This window comes from Ictalurus furcatus, chromosome 20 (genome assembly GCF_023375685.1).
Source record: "Ictalurus furcatus strain D&B chromosome 20, Billie_1.0, whole genome shotgun sequence".
Lineage (NCBI taxonomy): Eukaryota > Metazoa > Chordata > Actinopteri > Siluriformes > Ictaluridae > Ictalurus > Ictalurus furcatus.
This window is the reverse complement of record NC_071274.1, coordinates 6,316,877-6,337,793: the sequence shown is the minus strand read 5'-3', so window position 1 is coordinate 6,337,793 and position 20,917 is coordinate 6,316,877. Positions and strand designations below refer to the sequence as shown.

Here is a 20,917-nt window from a genome sequence, read left to right as displayed (position 1 = left end):
ATTTCTTGTAAGGAGCAAAATGGTGATGAAGCCACATAAATAACCTGATTAACGCAACACACTTTACACCTTCTCTTTCAATTCATTACAAACAAGAAGCAGCCCCTTCCACTTCCCTTTCTCCATTATTCCCTCTTCCCTATGGCTGTAAGTGTGTGTGTGTGTATGTGTTTGGTGAGCACTCTGACATGTATCTAATCAATGCTTTTGGTCATCTACATGCCACATACGCAAACAGTCAGCCCTTGAGGAGCTGCCTTGCTGTTCTTGGCTGCTTCCGGACTCGTGAACTGTACTCTTATTGATAGAACTCATTAGCATTCGGCTTGCAGCGCGAGACACACTCTGGGCTCAGCAGGCCAAATGAAATCCCTTCAGATCAGCAAAAAAACAGCAGGGAGGGAAGAACGTGCTGCCTTTGCAAAACCTGCACAATAAACAGCATCAAAGAGCTGAGCAGCAGCCCAAAGTTTCCCTGAATCAGCTCCTAAACCACATGAAAAAGCTATAAAGCCTCGAAATTGTCTGCATCGGTGTAGTGGATGCAATAACGGTGGCTTTTGCAGAGAGACGGGAGATCTTACTACTTCTCACACGCATACTCTGTTTTCCTGTGCTGAAGCTATGGGAATAATGCTAAATTCACACTAGCAAGCTGTAAGCTAAGGTGTGTAGCAACCTCTACTGTTGTCGCTAAATAATAAAACACAAATTAAATAATGCTATAATCAGTGTGAAATTTTTATTCAGAATTTTTTTACATGTTACATGCTAGGCTTTGACAAGCTGCACTGTCAGATTAGCAAAGCAAGCTGTACTAGCTACATTCACTCACCAGAGGCACCAACAATCTTTGCTACTTCCTTTCAAGCTTAATTTTCCTTCATAATGTCTCTGTAGACATTTAATGAGAGGTTGTATATGACAGGATAAAATGCAACCAGGGTTATATGGTTTTTCTTTCCTTTTGTGTGTCAAACACTAAATTAGATCTATATGCAGGCTGTGAGTAAGGAGATGATGAAACGCTGGAGCACAAGTACCAAAGGATTGATCAAATGAGTGGATTAATAAAACAAACAGACTTCATATAAAACCATAATGAAATTTCCTTTGCTTTTACACTATCCGTTATTACCCAGATGAGGATGAGTTCGCTTCTGAGTCTGGTTCCTCTCAAGGTTTCTTCCTCTTAACACCTTAGGGAGTTTTTCCTCACCACCGTCACCACTGGCTTGATCAATTGGGATTAATCCACACACTTAAAATCTGTATCTCAAGTTGGTGAAAATTTGACAAGAACTATCAACTGAACAACAATTGAACTAGAACTTCAAATTCTGTTGGCTCTTATTTGGGCTGGTTCTTATTTTTGAATGTAAAAACTGTATTAACTTTAGTAACTGCTTTATCCTGGTCAGGATCATGGTGGATCCAGAGCATATCCCAGGAATTCTGTGTGCATACACCATGGAAGGGACACCAGTCCATCAGAAGGCACCATACACGCAGACATTCACACAATTATTCAGACCTAGGGGCAATTCAGAGTAGCTGATCCACCTTGTGTTTTTTTTTGGGGGTGGGGGAAGGTAAGAGGAAACTGGGAACCCACTTGAAATGCAGTGGACATGGGGTAAACATGAGAAATTCTGCACAGGCAATAAACAGGACCGAAGCAAGGACCCTAGGATTGCACCCATCCCTCCAGTATGAATCTCTACCGTCAATCATCTGGCTTCTCAAATTATTTACATTTACATTTATTCATTTAGCAGATGCTTTTATCCAAAGCGACTTGCAAATGAGGAAATACAAGCAAAGCGATATATCAAGCAGAGAACAATACAAGTAGTGCTACCATACAAAATCTATTAATTGAGTTCCAGAAGAAGCAAAGTGTGCAGAGTAGAGGTGTAAGTGCCAGAGTAAGTTGTTTTTTTGTGTTTTTTTTGCCATAATTATCTTCCATGAAGTCATTATATACATTTACATTATGCATTTGGCAGACGTCCTTATCCAGAGCGACTTACATTTATCTAATTTATACATCTGAGCAGTTGAGGGTTAAGGGCCTTGCTCAAGGGCCCAACAGTGTCAGCTTGGCAGGGCTGGGGTTTGAACTCATGACTTACCGATCAATAGCCCAAAATCTTAACCGCTCATTATTATTACTTCACATTACCATTAACAAGTCATTTACACCATCTATTGCTTATTGCAATTTCATCTCTTTTATCTTCTATCTATTGCTATCTCTTAATTGCTTGTCACCCCATTAAACTGCCTGTCATTGTTTAATTATCATCCATGTCTCAAATCATAGCACAACCCTGCAAATCTATTTCATTGCTGTTCTTCAGATATGAAACCATTCATTAGACTTTGCCTGTGTCTCTGTGATATACAATACACTCAAGTGTGATACTTCAATGCCAGTATGGCAAGCAATTGCCTGCACACTTTGTCACATGCCAAGCGAAACCCAAGATGGTGATAACAGACCAGTGATAAATGGAGCACGAGTGGCCACAGACAGGAGGATGAATGGATAAGTGGAGTGATATATGAATCAGAGTTCTGCAGTTAATCGAGAAGCCTCTGTCATTCTTTGGAAGACAGGAAGGATCGTGGCCTGGCACAATTGCAGAAAGTTATGAGGCTTGCACGAGCAGCAGGAGGAGTCATCAATGAGTCATGGTTCAATGATTCAGAATCTATTCAAAATAAACAGTGGTGTTTAAGTGACAAGCACTTGTGGATTGTGAGTCATATATTGTAGGGCATTCCTCTGGCCTGGCTCATACTTTCAGAGATTAAAATGATTTTTCTGTGTTCAGATTTTTTTCTTTCTTCTTGAAGGTAACCCATATACCCTATTCTGTGATACTAAAACCTTTTGAGGTTCTGTCGTTTTCATGTTTACTTACTCACATTCTTTCTTTGTGTTCGCCTTTTTCTCTTTCCCAAAGGTACTGTATCATTTTCAGGTTTTCACGTTCACCACATTTTGGACTGTTTTGATTTGTTTCCCCTTCTCTCTTCCTATACCGAGCCCCTTCGTCTCCCTCTTAGGGGGTTCAGGATTGCAGGGGCACAAAATGGGGTGCTTTTATTAGAGACAGATGTTTTGGGGTGGTGCTGGACTGCAGTGAATCGTAGACCCACATATACTCATTCACACATACAAAGGAAGAGTTCCAACAGGACTGAAAAGGGCCCCTCGAAGAGTGTAACCTGATAACTGATAGACCATTTTCTTTTCCATCTTTGCTATAAAAGAACATCAGGTGGTTCTTCTATACAATCAGATCAGACAAGTGTGTATGCAGAATGCATAATCGTTATTTTTTTCCCTTAGTAAGAAATTTATCTTACGTTTTTTCATTACCAGAGTTCATACCTGAACTGTGCAGAGATTGATGGTGTAAATTCCTGCAAAGCCTGGGGACCAGGACAGACGAATGCTGGAATTAGTTATCTCCACAGCTTTAACATCCTGTGGTTGGGAAGGGAGGACTGTATAGAGAGATGGGGGGAAAAACAGAAAAAAAGGGTGACTGATGTTTATTGTGACAGAACCTCTGAACTGTGAAGTTAAAAAAAATAGAACTAAAGAAGGATGTGAAAGAGGATGAGCTCAGTTCTTCAGCTGCCACAGGAAAAAAAAAAAACACACTCACCCGTTATCACTCCAGAGCTGGATGATGCTACACCTTTGCGATTATGAGCTTCGCAGGAAAACGAACTTGTCTTGTTCAGGCCTGGAAAATAAGTTAAAAATAATACTTCAGAAGTGTCAGCAAGCTTATGGTTTGGTATATGACCACTCAGTTGTTTTATCATTCAGGCCCACCTGATGATCTTTGACAGGGTGATGTTGGGTGAGTAAGTGTTTAAGGAGAAGGAAAAGAAGTTTGTGATCCAATGCGAGGGTTAAAAAAGAGCTGAGAATGAATGTGCCGCTTCTGCTTTTCGCTTAGTGAGAAACACACAGATGTACACTCTAACACATGCTGACATTCACAAAACCCAGTGAAACAGAAGCTGTCTTAGAGAGTGACTAATACACATACACACACATACACACACTTATACACACACTGGAATCTTGGCATGTTCTGAAAAACTGATGTTCAAGGGTGTCATTAAGGAACACTGTGCCTCCTTTGTGTTATGGCCAAACAGGGGGTCAGAGGGTCACGAGATCCGATTAAAATTGCTGACTTGTGGATGTGCACATGAGTGTGTGTACAGTTGCGTTTGTGTACTGTGTGTAATGTTAAAAAATACAACTCTGTTTGGTTTCATTCCCTGAAACCCTCCAATTGCTCATTAGGTTCAAGATCTCATTTAACGTCATTTACAGGTGAACTAACTGTGAACTAATTTCCTCAGCACAAGAGGCTGATGTGTTTACTATAATAAACAAGGTGAGGGTCCTTTCAAAGTTTCCGTAAACTTTACAAGCACTGTCTTTTATTACAGTAGCGTTAAAAAGCACTGAAGGTAATAAAAAAAAACTGTAAAAAAAAAACAAAAACAAAAAAAAAAACTGTAACAGACAAATAAAAGAGCAACAAGAAAAAGTATTGACAAAACATTGGGGGGGGGGGGGGGGGTTCAACGTTGGGGGTTAGGGATTTGGTTAGGATGGAGGGGGATTCGGGGGGTTCAGTTCAACAGTGTTCCCATATTCCAAAAAAAGTTTTCAGAGTTTTCTTATGCAACATTTGCAAAAAAAAACTTCAAAGACATTGATGAGAAAAACTTGCTAGCATGAGTAACAGTGGAGGAGCAGTGGCACATGTATGTGACACTCAGAAAAGTATCTCAGTCTTAAGTACAAAAAAATACGCCTTTAGTACAAAACTGTTTTCAAAAACATGTACAACTATTTATACACTATAATAACAACAAAAAAGTTCTATTACTGTTTTGCATGTTGAGTGTTGTGCCCTGTTTATTCCACAGTGCTGGTGAATTCTTGATTCTGATTGGTCAGAAGGTGTTGACTACTTTTCTATAGCGGCAGCTTTGACACTAGTTCTGACTGCAAGGTTTATATAATATGATGCTTGTTCTAATACATTAACATTTCCACAGCAACTGCTACTGGAATTGACAGGGACTTATATATAGGATGCACCACATGATCTAAACCTAATAATAAATATTAACAAGCAGGTTAATATTTAACAAAGATAAATGTACAATCACTGATTTGGTGGCGCTTTCTTTCTGTAAGTTAACATTTATGGAAGGAGTCTTCAGTGTCAGTGCCTTAGAGCGCTCGGTAGATTTTCCAGCACAGTACAGAGCTTTACGATTTGTCAATAACATGAGAAGAAAAAGGGTGACTGGTGATGGGACACCTGTTTATAGCTGCTTAATAAACGTAATTCACATCGAAAGCACAACGTGTCGTTCTTGAATGAAGTAAAATGGTATTGCTGTGGAAGAAAAGAAATCAAAGACATCAAGGTATGCTGTTATAGGAAAATAGTCCACTTCAGGGCGGTAATCCTTGCCTCACACCAGCCCTTCATTTATTAATTCCATATAACAACATGTCCTGAAGAGTTTTATTCCTTTCTTATGGTATAACTGATTGTGAACAAATACATACTTTATGTGTATGGTGAAAAACAGAGCTGTTAAGTTTTATGCCAGAAGCCAGTGGTCTGTGTAAAGAGCCAACAGATGTGTGTGTGTGTGGTGGCTGGCATGAGTCGTCCCATTCCAGTGCTGTGAGTGTGTCCACTGGTCAACCATTCACGATGATTCAGAACCACTAGCCCCTTCAGCAGCCCCTCATTTCTGTCTGCCAGTCTGTCTATCTCCCTCTCTCGCCTTTGTGAGTAAGTGCTCAGAGCTGCAGGTCTGTGCAGCTGGAACTACAACAGACGCCGCATCATTCTGGCATGGGCAACTGTTCAAAATGCACTCCCTCGTTTTCTCCTTCTCTTTCTTCCGCGACAAACTTTCCTCTTATCTCCCTCCACACTGCCGCTCTTTCAGCAGCCACCAAAGGGCAGATTCTTACTGAATGATTTCAAGCTGGCCTGCAGCCAACACATAAATGTATGTGTGTGCGTGCGTGTGTGTGTGCGGAGTATGTGTTGAATGACAGTAATATACCCCACTTTTGATCTTAAACATCTTTACAAGTTTTCCTGTGTGCCAGTGTTTCATTAAAACATACAATTTATCAAGAAACGATTAAAAGGCCTCAAAAACCTTGATTCCACCCCAAATGCTAGAGTTTGTGTCTAGTTAACACTTATTAGAATGTCAGCCAAACGGTGAGGTACATAGAGTCCATTCCATTCTATGGAGACTTGGTACTCTGGGTGGTTGCTTCTTCACTATAATGAAGCGTATTCCGTCGATATATGTCGATTTTTGCACTGAGAAATGGTAACAAGCCGGTTGACAAATGTAGCATTAATGAAACGAAGTGTAGAGTGTATAGCACTTGCTCTGCTCACACAGTAATCATGCAGTTAGCTGTCAGGATATTAGAGAGCTACAAAACTAGTCACAGTAGTGTGAAGTTTCTCATCTCTTTTCCAGCTATTCTTCACTGTAACGCAATATGTACTGCCACCAGCCCAAACAATGAACACTAGCATATGGGGAAACACACAAAACCCCATTCAAGCATCTGATTCTATTTCTAAATTCACACAACTAACATACTACCTTCTATACTTGTTACCTTTGTGTTGAAAAATCTACTCTTATGAAATTCAACTTGTAGTGACACTGTTTGCATAAGGATTAGATACGTGATTGATTAGGTATGGAAAGGTAAGGAATGAGCAAGTTAAACGAACGTGTGTACGGCCGGTCATTGGTTGTGGAATCGCATCGGTCAGTTACTGTGTTTTGTATAAGGAATCATTTACTAATTCCTTAAGTAGAACACTACTTTAAAAAACAAGGCATTTGTAGCCCAAATGCTTAAATGCTTATTTTGTCACATATTGCTTCAAGAACGTGGATTGTAGAGGCACTGTAATTTCATTGATTTATTTTTTTTTTTTTTTTAAAAAGCCCAGTGTCTCACCAAGAGTGTTCGAAATTTCTATACAGACCTGTTTTTCATTTTCACAAAGAAAACTAATCTTTCTGGTTTTTTGTTACAAAAAAGTTACAGACGTTTGCTGAATTGAATGTTACGTAAGGAATGACTTGTGACTTTTTTTTGCCTCAAAAAAAGTGTCTTAATTTGTCAACTGGTATGTTAGTGTGTCTTTCTGTTCAGCAGAACAGAAAACAATTGCAGACATATGAAGTTCCTTCTTGCGCAGAAATTTTTTTTGCTGGTTTTATGGAAACTCCAGAGTTGCACTAAAAGAACATCATCATTAACTAACTAATTTACTAACTAACTAACTATGTACTTACTTTACCTACTTACTTTAACTGCATTCATGCTGAAAATGGTGTTCTAAAATTCTTTATATAAGCACATCAAATAAAATTTTTTATAAACTTATGAATTAATTTTTACTGTGGTTAATCAATCGTTATATTCTTTTTGTCTACATTTGTCCCGTGTTTACTTAGAGTAAAGGAATACTGTTTTAAAAACCATGCAACACTAGACAATCTTTTTTTTTTGGCCAAAATAATCTAATTAACCAGATCTATATCATAGAGCTCAGAGTTCCTAGCATTCATGAGTTATTCAATGGATTTTTAAACTTTCCATACTTTCTATGTATTTTTTTTGTTGCTTAGCTCATTAGTTACATGAAATGTGATATGCATTCTTGAAGCTTTTTTAGTGCAGAAAATAATTAAATGTCTAAACATAACAGACTGAGAACCTTGGAACAGAACATTCGCTGGCTTTTCTCAGTTTCCATATTTTTTTTCTCCAGATCTGGAAATCAATGGCTTCAAAATTCCTTGTGTAGATTGTGTCATTTTGTCATTGCTCACAATCCGAGATATTTTAAAGTGAGCTGTACAAATATATTGCTAAATGAAAAAGCCAGTAGGACCTGTGAGGTTGAGGCTGGATGGAGACAGAGACATGGGGTCGTCCAGCTTATTGAGAGGGGCTCCATCCTGAAGCCATATGATGTGGACTGGTTCAGGAGGCCCGTGAGCAATGCACTGCAGACTCAGGCTCACATTCGCCACTACGGACATGTGGTGGGGTTCAACAGAGAAATGTGGGAGACCTAGAAAAGAAACAAGAGAGCAAGAGTGAGAGAGATAAATATGCGAAGTTGAGTGTTGTAATTTAGAAACAAAAAACAAATCTACAAATTTATGGAATGTACTCGGGCGATTTTTAATCTGTAAAACCTTAGATTTAAGGCAGCAATACATGCCATATACATTAGAGATAGATAGACCGTTTTAATGACAATACACATTCATTTTGATAGACTTAAAAAGAGTGTGTATTTTTAATAGACTCAACACAAGAGATGATACACAAGAGTTGATATTGTAATAAAGACAATGCATCCTAATTTATATTAAAGAAATGTCAGGATGCAGTCAGGGTGTGAACCCAGCAGATGATTTCGGCTTAAAGAACTGAAAAAAATATTGAGCTATTCAATGTATGGAGAGAAAAAAAACCTGGTTGTTCAGTGATGCCAGATTTTTAAACAAGAACTAGCAGCGCTTCTATAGCAGATCCTCTATGCTGGCTTATTTGTGTAAACTATTTATTTGAAAGTGGCTCTTGGGAACAGAAAATAGCTAAAGAGTTAGAGATATTAAATCAGAAATGGAAGATTTTTTTTTTTTCATTTTATTTACCTTCTCTGCTCTGACAACATGGCTTGTACTGCTCAAACTGTTGCTCATGTTGTGCACAAAACTCGGAAGAAAGCGTCGAGTTCCACACACATGGCCTCACAGATGTCCCTGATAGGACTGAATCCTCCTATACTAAAGCAGTCGGCTTGTATCATTAACATGTTTTAATATTTCACCTATGAGGCTTTATCATTGTAACTATAACCATACATGCATAAAGTATGAAGTATAAGGAGTGCATTTTTAGCATTTTAAAGGAATTTTATTGTAAATGTATTTTCCAAACCAGATCACACACTTGTAGTGGTTATGTTCTTCCAGTTATAATAAGATGTGTCTCTTTTCTGAAGGAGAAATGGTTCCTGAGTGGACAAGACTGCAAAACTGCTCACATATTGCACTGATTCAGTGAAAACCTTTACAATTTTGAACGAAGCCATTCACTCATTTGGCACTGTGTCACATTTCAAAGCATCTGACTCAACCGGTTACTTCACCGAACAGTCGCTTAACAATAACAGTCGATGAGTCAGATTTTATGCCACACCGGTATATGAACTGCATTCCTTCCCCTTATTTAGACCGCACATGCTGACAACATGTACTAAGATTTACCTTCCAGTTGAAGGTGTCCTTCCATGGACACTGTCTGATTATCCCCAATGATCACTGCACAGCTGTAGGCGCCCATGTCTGTCAGCTGGACCTTTGCAATCCTGCACACAAATAAAATCTTTACTTAAATTAACTCTTATGTTCTGTTTTAGTTGAAAAACAGTCAATTAGATTTTTTTTTAAATGACAGGATTATGAAAATAAGACAAATTCCATGCTACATGTGAGGGGATTTAATGTTTATCGCTAAATACTGCTAATATAGAAGAATAGAATAGAAGAAATGTAATGCTAGCATGTGAGAACATCATATGAAACTGAATATGCTAACTTTCAGGTGAAAATAAGACAAATGGATAAACAAGTATGGCAAGTTACAGTAAAGCCACTTTGCAACATTTTCCTTTACTCCGGTTGTATTTCATCCATCAAGATATGTTATGTTATATATATCCAATATGTGCTTCTTTCAGGGTACATTGGAGCTAAAGGATAATGTAGCTAACAACTAAAGAAGTAACGTGGATGTAAAGACAGACTGCACCTGCTGTTTTGTGACTTTTATTATCTAAAAGTTACAAGCCTAGTTAAATATCATTTGAAGAAAGAACATGAAGACTTAGCAATGAGTCTTGTAGCATAATTAAAATAGGGCTACATGTCAACCATCAAACATTTTGTCATTTGGTGATCGATTATCTACAATATGTGCCAATTTGAGTGTACCGAAGTGTACTGATGACGAGCCCCGTGTCATCATCGACAGGCATCTGCACTTGGTTGGTGTCAGAGAACTCGAGCTGCTGCCCCTCTCTGAGCCACAGAATGTCTGGAGAGCCCTCTTTTCCTGCATCTCCCATCATCAGGATGCACTGCATTTTCACCGGCTTCCCCAGTGATGAAGTTATATTATCTGGGCTTTGACTGAAGCGCAAACCTGAAGAAGAAACATGGAGAACCTGTCAGCTCCGAAGTATTATAAATGAAGGTATTTAAATAACCCCAAGGAACCACAGAGAACCTCACAGTACTTTCTAGGACAATTATTAGATTACATAAGTTTGAGAAGTATACCTGCAATTTTGCCTTCAAATTTATCCAAATTCCTTTCATCTACTCAAACCAACAGAAACAGTGAAACCAACTTCATGAAATGCTGGTGTTAGCTACTTGATGGGACTAACTGCCACTTCTTATATTTGTATGAATTTAGTTTAGATTACATACTACATTAAAGTAGCATACAGTAAAGTGAAATGAAGATTTTCACCTGGTTGCTGAATTCATTTTAGAATCTGCAACTGGAATGAATTCGTTCGGAGTGTTAAGAATCTCAACATGTAAACACATCCATACAAGAGTAACAGAACTCAAAAATATCACTTAACCATTCTAGTATGGGTTTATATGATGCTACACAGACTGAGGCCTGGCAATCTGTGGACCATCAAACACTTGCAAGGCCACTAACACAGCCAGCATGAATCACTGGATTCTTCCCTGTTTTCTGTCTCGTCATAGCATTGTTTTACATTCCTCTGCTGGCATGGACCTGATAAGACCCTGTTACTGAAGCTGAAAGATACCACATGTATGTCTAATTCAGCGTGCATTAGCAAATAGTCCAATTTATCTAATTTTGAGTTTAATCCAAAGATATTTGACTTGTCTTGATGCATTGCTAACTTTTTTTTCCCCTCAAGCTGGTCATACAATTTGATCTTTGACATCACAGCTCTGAACTCCGACCTCCCTCCATTAGATCATTCGTTCCCCTGGGTTGTTGTGCTCATGACATTAATGGTGACATACATATAAACATTCATTATTGATGGCAAACCTTTAAGAAGCAGAGCTAAGACATAATAGAGACAGACACATTTAAGGAAAGTTAGACCTTTAATAAGAACGTCCAATTACTGTAAAACTAAAACAAGCAGCGTGAACAGAAAGGCGAAACAAGCTGTTATTAGAAATGAATCAACTTTGGATTGTTGTGATGACAACCCAAAGTGTTTATTTCCTCTTCCTCTTTTTTAATGTTAACTCCAGGACTGGATTTGATCTTTAACTGTTTGAAGTTCAGCAATTTAGTATTGATGAAGGAAAGGCTAACATGTTCTTCCTCTGAGACAAGATACCAGCCAACCATATCTTTTCAAACCACAGCTAATGGTGTGTCACAGGGCCACATAACACACTCAGAGGAAAGAGCTATCTACCCTTTTCCGCATACATGAGCTCATAAACCCCTACAATTACCTAGTGTAGCTGTGACTGACAGGAGAGAGACAGTTTCACCATCCCTCCCAGCCATGGCTTGTTTCTGCCCAGTTTTGAACTGGACCATTTTCATGTGAGGCGAACATAATAACCAATACACTACAGAAACAACATGAATGACTGTGGAATTGTTGGACTGCTCAGTAAATGTGTTGAGATCATGTTTGTTGCCATCATTAAGTCAGGAATAAAATTTGGAGGTGGCGGTGCAAGGTGTGGTTGGGGGTTGTGGGATTCAGAACCAAACTTAACTATGCCCAACATTGACTAAAGAGAAAAACATCAGGATGTTGTAAGATACACGACTCCCAAGATAAAATGTATGAGGCCCACTAAACTGTCATAACTGGGCTCTCTCTCCTGTAGTATAGCCTTTCCTGCCTAAAAGCCTTGTTTCTTCTGGTACTTCTCCTTTTATGTCTTCCTGATCTCTGAGGAATGAGCTAGATTAAGTCTCAAAATAAACACAGCCATTAAAACCATTTTTGGTATATTACCGTATTCAATCATTAGGTTAGGGAACAAGCTGGAATAATTTTGAAACAGACTTGTCAAATGAGTAGTTCAGAATAAAAAAAAACCTCATGAGTTTCAGAAGTAATTTTACCGTTCACACCACTACAACATAATATTAAGTACGTAACCATTCAGTAATGTCCTTATCATAGTATGCCATGCTGATTGATCTTCATGCAAACGCTCTGTAACCATGCCTCATCAGTCTTTCTCACTCTCTCCCTCTTCATTCGTTTTCCCCGTCATCTCCACTCCCTCCTGGTGATAACAGTGAAATGTGGAGTGCCAAGGACAACAGAGTGCACGGGGAGAGAACAACAAACTGCACTGCCTTTATCAACCCTCCTCCTCATTTCTCTCATTCTTCTCACCTTGTTACTGGCTTTTCTTCTGGATCTGAGAAGAATGTGGGAGCGCTCATCTCTCCTGTCTTTCTAGCTCAATGTATCATTCTTTTTTTTTTTGTTATATCAGAAGAGGTCCTGACTCACAACTTTGTCACTCTCCTCCACTCCCATACTTGTCCGTTCCTTTCCTGAGTATCAGCACTGTACTGATATTAACTTGATACTCTGCACTGGTATAAGACTGAATTTGAAATGTTTAGAGCTCTGATATCTTGGCATAACATCAGAGGGATTGGCTTTAACAGCATTATGCATCAGACATTCAAAAGTACCCCATTGTGCTGACTGATACTGGTTAAATGCTTGTGTTTTTGTTGTCATTGGGGTGATGCCATCATGCGTATATCTTTTGTACCTTTAGTGTGTATCTTTAGCTGTAATGTTTCAATTGAAAGTACACTTGCCCTTTTTTCCTGCTGACATATTTCACTTGCAGGTAAAACCTGTTCGGCTTCTACGAACAACTTGATATGGTACATCTACAACTTGCTGTAAAGCTAAAGGAAACATTTGACATGTATATGATATCAGACTACGCTTATAACCAAAGGAAAACTCTTAGTTGCATTTAGATGCAACATAGTTTTCTCATAAATCCATTAAAATAAATCAATGAATCAAATGCAAACTTTTCCATGCCACAATTTTGGTTTATTTCTCAAATGATTCAGATTCACCAATACTGTTCACAAAAACAAACAAACAAAAACAAATCCAAAATTGGATTTTGTTGATCTGTTTATTATGTTTATCTTTTAAGCATCAGATGACTTCTTTTATTCAATAATATTCTATTAGTGTTTTGGGGTTTTTTTTGTTTTGTTTTTTTCTTCCAAAAATTTTTTTTAGCACCCTGGTCTCCGGTTCGATTCGATTCCAAATCGGTTCAGCTTCGGTTCAGAATACGAACATGATATGATTAGGACAGCTTTTCAGTAACAATATTCATTCCTTACCTGAGACAGTTTCGAAAGCTTGGATGTGTAGCACAACCGCAAAAACCACAAAAAGCAGATTCATTTTGAAGAAATCCTCTCGGTTCCTTTGCTTTCTAGTTATAATTCAGAGTCTCTGTTTCAGTGCATCTTCATAAACATATCCACCTAAAACACACACACCAGCTCAGAGGTTGCGCTTAGACAACTGTCTTTTCTTGGCTAAAGTCCGCTGTCTTATTTAGATCTGCTTTTCCTCTCCCAAGTTCTCGTTTCTGGTTTCGAAAAGGGGGGGGGGAAGCCACCAAATAATAATAATTAAAAAAAAAAAAAAAATAGTCTGCACTTCAGCAGCAGCGTCAGCACTTCAGTCTTCTTTCAAATTTAAAACAAACAAAAAAATCCATTAACAAACAATAAAGCTGAGGAAAAGAAAGTTTTGCGTATGTCCATCAAGTGTTTCACTGATGAAAATCAAAGCGAGAATTTTCAAGGTTTCACTGTCCAATCAAAGTTGTTTTAAAGTTTTTGTTTTGCTTCTGGGGGGAAAAAAAGGTGTCTCCTTGATCCCCAAATTCCTGTTTCTTCTTTTTTCCCCTCAAGACCACAGCTCCAACTAGGACATTCCCATCACAACACCAAAGCCTTTAACTTCACACAAGACTCAAAATTCCTCAACACAACTTCTTTCCATTCTGTCTCTCCCCTCCTCCTTCTCTTCTTCTCATCCCTCCCTCCGAGACTCCGTCTTTTCTCACAGAGGACGCAGAAAACCGAGGGGCCGCCTTCACTTACCGGGACACAATGCGCACTCATGCTCTTTAATTACCGATTCATTCCCATCGAGTCTGCATTAAATCACAGCTCTGCTATTTTTAAACTTAAAACATCCATGGGGAACAAGACGAATACAATTTAACTTCTGTCTCTCTTCATGGACGGGGAAAAGAAAACCAACCAAACAAACAAAAATCATAATAATCCCCTGAATTAGAATATATTCTAAATCCATTTAGATTTGAATTTGGTGTTCCAAATCCATTTCTAAACGATTATATACAATGCATTAAATTTCTCCGACAAGAACCAGCTTTTGTTGCGCTTTAATGTGAGAAATAATGTTATTCAAAGTTAGCTGTAAGATTTCTTTATGAAAAGTTGCAACTAGGGTTGCCAGGTGTACAAGAAAGCAGCTGAGAACGTTCAAAACAAACCCCAAACTCAGCCCAATACCAACATTCTAAATAAAGAGCAACAACATGACTCAAATGCCTTGTAATGTTAGAAACATCATATCATACACTTTATACAGCGCTACAGTGGCGTCCAAAAGTCTGATACCACATTGAAAATATTTTATGTATTTATTAAACTGGAAATAAACAGAACGTTGTAGAATTTTGAAAAATTTTTAAATTGAAAAAAGGAAACGTTCAACATCTTGATTGTTTAATGTTCAAGATATTGCAGAATTTCTAGGTCACTATTTACACTATTTAAACTCTTTGTACAAAAGGTCAGATTTCCCATGAGTCTTATCCCTTCTATTGAAACGTGTTCCGATGACATGCTGATGGATTTGATCATCAGGGACAAGGATCATCAGGTTTTACACAAACTCGTGGAGTCTGTGCCAGTTTAAGTGCGCATTACCATTAAAGCAAAAAAAAAAAAAAAAAAGTTGGGGGGGTAGGGGAGGGTTGGACAAATACTAAAAAATTCTGCAATTCCTAAAAATATTTCTTAGATTCTACTTTTCACTTAATTTGTTGCTGATAATATAGTTTTTATATTTCTATTTACATTTATGGCATTTGGCAAACGCCCTTATACAGAGTGACTTTCATGAGTCATCAGTAAATGCATCCTGATACTGGTTCACTAGGTCACAGACCATCAGTCTTTGTTGGGGAGGTAATATCGTAAGAACAGCACATAGACACCACTTTTTTAATGCTAAGTTTAATGGAAACTTTTGTGTTAAATTGAAAATGAATGCCAAACAGAAGCAGGTTCACTAGTGCCCACAATTATCTGTTCATTCTGTCATCTTCATTTTCAGTCAATGCTTCATCCTGGTCAGGGTTATAATGGAGGTGGAGTCTGTCCAAGGAACATACACTCTGGATGAGTCCATTGAAAGATACCATGCACACAAGCATTCACACCTATAGACAATTTAAAGTAGGTAATCCACCTACCGGTGTGGTTTTGGAAGGTGAGAGGAAACCGGAGAATATGGAGGAAATCCATGATGACATGAGGAGAATATGCAAAACTCCATACACACACAGTGTAGAGCACAGGATCCAACCTGGGGAGCCTGAAGCTGTGAGGCAGCAACGATGCATTATGTGACACCATGACACCCTTAAAACATTTTTTCCCTAAACAGTTCCCTAATCTAATTCACCAATGGGACTTTGGAGCTTAGGTTAGAGTTATTATTTATTTTAGTAAATAGCCAATACAAATTAGAAGCAAACTTGAATTGATTTTAAAATAGGTTCTGTGAGGGTTGATTTTGCTGTGCTTTTTTTTTTTCAAAATTTGCAATCCAATTTGCTGAGTTTTTGTGTGTTTTGCGGAAAACTAATCAAAGCAGCGAAATTGCAATTGTACATAATTGTTTTGCATGATCTTTCACTGTGATGTTTGTTGGTAAATGAGACCTTTGAGCTGAACTCTTGTTCAGTGCACTTGAATCGAAGGGGACTTTGGCTAAATGCGCATTGTGATGACGTCCAGTGTTGGGTAAATTACTCAAAAAAGTAATCCACTACAGATTACTAATTGCTACTTTAAAATTGTAATCTGATTACATTACTGATTACTGTATGTAAAAAGTAATCAGATTACTAATTACTTTACTTTCACGTTACTTTCAAAACCTATCAAACCTACAAAAATACACTTCAAAATAAAACTCATAGTTCTTTCATTCATTTTAGCGCAAATGATCACAAAAATTTGGATTAATTATAAAACATACCTCGGGTGTTGTAACTGTTTGTAGTAGTACCAGACCAATAAAATATAAAACTTTTCTAACTAGGCTCATTTAGTGTTGCAAGCCAAGGGGAGGCACAGCTAAGCTATCATTGTATGGGTTTAGCTGCTACAGTGCCATGCAATGTACATTATCTTTCCTTATGCTCTGCTCATATCATGTTCATGTAAACTGGAACTCATATAGACATTTACACACCTTGTTCTCCTGCTCAGCATGAGGGGATGTTACTGTTTTAATTTCAACCCATTTACTGGTTTAAAAAAAAAAAATCAGTGTATATCCATTTTTCCTCACACTGACTGTGAGCTAGAGTTTGGCAGAAGTGAGAGCTGTCAGCCAATAAGACACGAGTATTTCCATGTATTTCCCTGTAAATCCAGTCTGATTGGCCTCGCCTCCGTTCACTGAAGATATAAAATTACAACACCGCCATCTTCTTTTACTGACGTTCAGTTATGTAGTGACAAACCGCTCCAAGTGGAGAATTATTTGGGGCAAAACGTGATTTATTTTTTAAAGTGCATATTACTTAATATTGTTTTCTTAACAATACATTTGTAATGTAATTTTATTGACATCAGTAACTGTAATCAAATTACATACATTTAAAATGTACATTACTGCGTTATCAGAAAAAGTAATTAGATTACAATAACCCGTTAAAGCCATCTCTGATGACATCACGACATGTCTTGGCCCAAATCTGCGTAAAATCTGAGGGGATTATGAAAAATTGCGAGCTCATTTGAATGTTGTGGTTTCCATGTCTTGGATTAATTTCTAAATTGCTAAAAAATTGCTAAATCCAGGAGGGACTGATTAATTTGTGGCCTCAATATATTCATTTGTGCCCTCAACTTGTTAAGGTTTTGTATACTTTGTACATTCAAAAGATAGTTCTTGTAGCCATTTTTTTTCTGGCATGAGCAGCCCAGCACCGAATCAGAATGACAACTTCCCAGCTCCCACCTCTGAGACTATTAGGATTCGATGAACAAATTCAGTATGGTAAAGCAGAAAAACACTCAAATGTGCTGGCTGAATTCTTTAAGACTGCAGTGTGACTCCACCAGAATAGTCGATGGTAGAAGTAATCATTTGAAAGTGATTGGAAACTTAAAATAAAACAGTAAACATGTTTGGTTAAACTTCATGGCTTGAGAGTTATGTGGCTTTATGGCAGTAAGTTATGTTCAAATGACACATTTCTACATCACTGCTTTGTCAAGAAAAAAGTGCTGGAAAAACATCCAAACAGACAAAAACCCAAATAAGCTTTAGGTAAGCCAAATCTTCCTAAAACAGTTTAGGTTTTGAATTCTCATGCATAAACAACTTTCTGTATTTCTGTTTGAAATTCCATTAAAGTCAGTCACCCAGACAAACATACATAAAGTACAAGACAGAGACAGTAGCACGTTAAAACATAGCATCCCCGCTGTTGATGCTGGTATTTACACATGGATTGTGCTGTTTTGGCATTTCTTCAATGCTATGTCTACGTACAGCTGATTCAGACAGTGTTAAGACCAGAGCAAGATTAGGTGATGTAGATGGGGAATGGCTGGGATTGCAGAGGTTCGGAGGATGACTTCATGGGCCCTTCTTGAATTATACATACATATATATATATATATATATATATATATATATATATATATATATATATATATATATTAGCAGAAGATTCGCTTGTTCTCCAGAAATTTTTGCTGTAACTATAGGTTGCCTTGGCTGTACTGTGTACCGGCCCTTTAAGAGGAGGTTGTAGGGGGGATAGTAGTGTGTTCCCAGGGTCTTTAATGGAGACAGAGACCATTTGAGAAAGAACCCATTGTGTGCCGTTGTTTTCAATAGGGCTCAAGGAATCAAGCTCACACACCACCATAGATACTTGCAGAGACAGATAGATTGGGGGGGGGGGGGTCCTCAGAAAGAGAAAGGCACTACAATTAGGAGAATGTGAGGGACTTTTTTTTGTAAGACAGAGCACTAGCTCTGGAGATGGGAGTTTATTGGGGAAAAAGTAGGAGTGCTAAGGGTGATGTAAGTTCATTTCATTTGTACATACATGCAGGAAACTGGTTAAACAGGCCTTGATTGCAGGTACTGACAAAGTCATGTTATTTTAAATACACTGGAAAGGTGTTAAGAAGAAACCTGAAAGGATTGTGTTAATTCAGTTATAATGAATAATATGGATGCAGTTTGGTTCACAGTCCATAATATTACAGGAATACACAATTTTGTAAACTATTTCATCAATAGTGTAAACATCACATCAATTCACAATTCTTTCTGTATTTCTAAAGTCATCATAAACTGATCATGTTTTGTAAAAAGTGACAGGTGACAAATGATTTATTGCTTAGTTTTTGAGGCAATTAGCAATTTTGCAATTTAGCCAAAAAGCTGAATATTTTAATTTGTAATAGTACACTTAATCACTTACACACACTAATAATGTATTATTTTATCTATTCTTATATGATGACATGCTGAATGTATTACACACTTTGTTTCACAACAAAGTGCCATACCTCTTCATGCTAGTGCCATCTAGCATAAGTGTGTGTGTGTGTGTGTGTGTGTGTGTGTGTGTGTGTGTGTGTGTGTGTGTCACACACCAATAGTGAAATACACAAGGCAGGCAGGAAGGGTCATGGGTAACCTGACACCCGTGTTCCTTTAAACAACTTCCCACTTGTGGTAGAAAGCAAAAACTACAGCTTTGGTTAGATTCATTAATGTGTTCAATAATGGCTGACTATTACAGATAATAAGGCTGCAATTGTTGTTGACCCATTTCCATACCTCCTGTGGGCTCCCGCCTGGCACAACCTGAAAAGTATGGCCTTGGAGCCAGATGCTCACAGTTTCATCCCCCAGGTGGTCAAATGGTCAAACTCCCCCAAACCATTATCACCACCTCAGATCATTTACAGTTATAAACAGTGCTCTTGTCATGTGCTTGTCACTCAGTGTGCGGTGTACATTTCTTTTGTCCCATATGTTGCCCTGGATACAAGATTAACAGTATATATACAATATAGCATATACAGGCTGTTCATATGTGATTGAAACACTAATTTATATGACTTTTGTAGCCAACTATTAACTATTTTTTCACAATAGATCCATGCAGCAATAAATACACTGCTTTTACACAGTAGTGTTTGTCAGTGCATTCCATTTATTAAAAGGTGTTTACATTTAATGATAGACTTTATATATGTCAATTGGGATTAAATTAGGATTTAGGAGGTGGGGAAGTCCTCATTTCATAAAGGCAGACACGGTACAAACAGTATTCTTCAATGTCATTTGATGAAAATGAAATTAAAATAGTTGTCATTATATACATACGCGTGAAAAATTAAAGGAAAAAAAACAACATAAAGTGTCTTAGTAAAGTGCTAACCACTATGAGCCTCCAGAACACCATCAGCACTCATTGGAAGTGATTTTACAAATCTCTGGACAGACTATTGAAAATTCTTTTGAAAGAACACCAGTCGTTCAAAAGATATTCCTACACTGGTGTTTTGATGATGGTGTTGGAGAGCACTCTAACATGTCGCTCCAAAAATCTCCTACCATTCAGTTGGGTTGAGATCTGGTGATTTAATCTAAAAAAAAATGAAAAAAAAAAAAAAATAAAGAAAAAAAAAAATATTATCATCACCAGATCTCCACCCATTTAAACACGCACTGTATGAGAGATTTTGGACTGGCACATTAGAAAGCGCTCTCCACCACCATCACCAAAACACCAAATGAGGGAATATATTTTGGAAGAATGCTGTTGACTGGATAATTTTTGTTTGGTGGACCCAGCAGTGACCTTGAGGTGTATAAAACCCAGGTAATCCCAGCAATACACTATATTATCATATCAGTGTTATTGCTGTGCTGAAAATGGTCCACCACACAAATAATATCTGGTCAAGGGTGGCTGACACTTTGTGCAATGTGTATATCTGTAATACAAGTGCACACATATGGTAGTTGGCAGGCCCCCACTGAAAGATGTACCTTTTTAAAAGGGACAATGAATATAGATTGGGTGTGGCATGTACACAATAAAGAATTGGCAATAAAACTGGTAGACATGGAAGAATACTTGGGTAAATAGGCATGCAGTAGGTTGTTGGCTAGCTGGCTGGATGGCTGGATAGATGGATGGATGAAAGTCTAGATGGATGGATGGATGAATGAATGCATAGATGGATTGGCAGTACATCTAAACTATGATGTTTCTCATTAAACTTTGTTCACTATGCCTTTAATGTGTTATAGAAGTTCATTGCAGTCACTTCTGAGTATGTTTATGGAGCAATGAATTGGACACAATAAAG

General features: G+C 37.9%; 1 protein-coding gene across 1 annotated transcript in view; it reads right to left on the bottom strand.

The window, feature by feature from the left end:
* LOC128623923 (tyrosine-protein kinase receptor UFO) overlaps positions 1-14,438 on the bottom strand; it is a 38,580-nt gene extending 24,142 nt beyond the window's left edge. Inside the window, exons 1-6 of the mRNA XM_053651105.1 lie at positions 13,568-14,438; positions 10,132-10,342; positions 9,406-9,506; positions 8,016-8,198; positions 3,684-3,764; positions 3,404-3,519 (exon numbers count right to left, since the gene is read on the bottom strand). Of these exons, the coding sequence (XP_053507080.1) occupies positions 3,404-3,519; positions 3,684-3,764; positions 8,016-8,198; positions 9,406-9,506; positions 10,132-10,342; positions 13,568-13,631 (756 nt within the window). The 5' untranslated portion in view covers positions 13,632-14,438. The remainder of the gene's footprint in view (positions 1-3,403; positions 3,520-3,683; positions 3,765-8,015; positions 8,199-9,405; positions 9,507-10,131; positions 10,343-13,567) is intronic.
* Between the last annotated feature and the right edge of the window lie 6,479 nt (positions 14,439-20,917).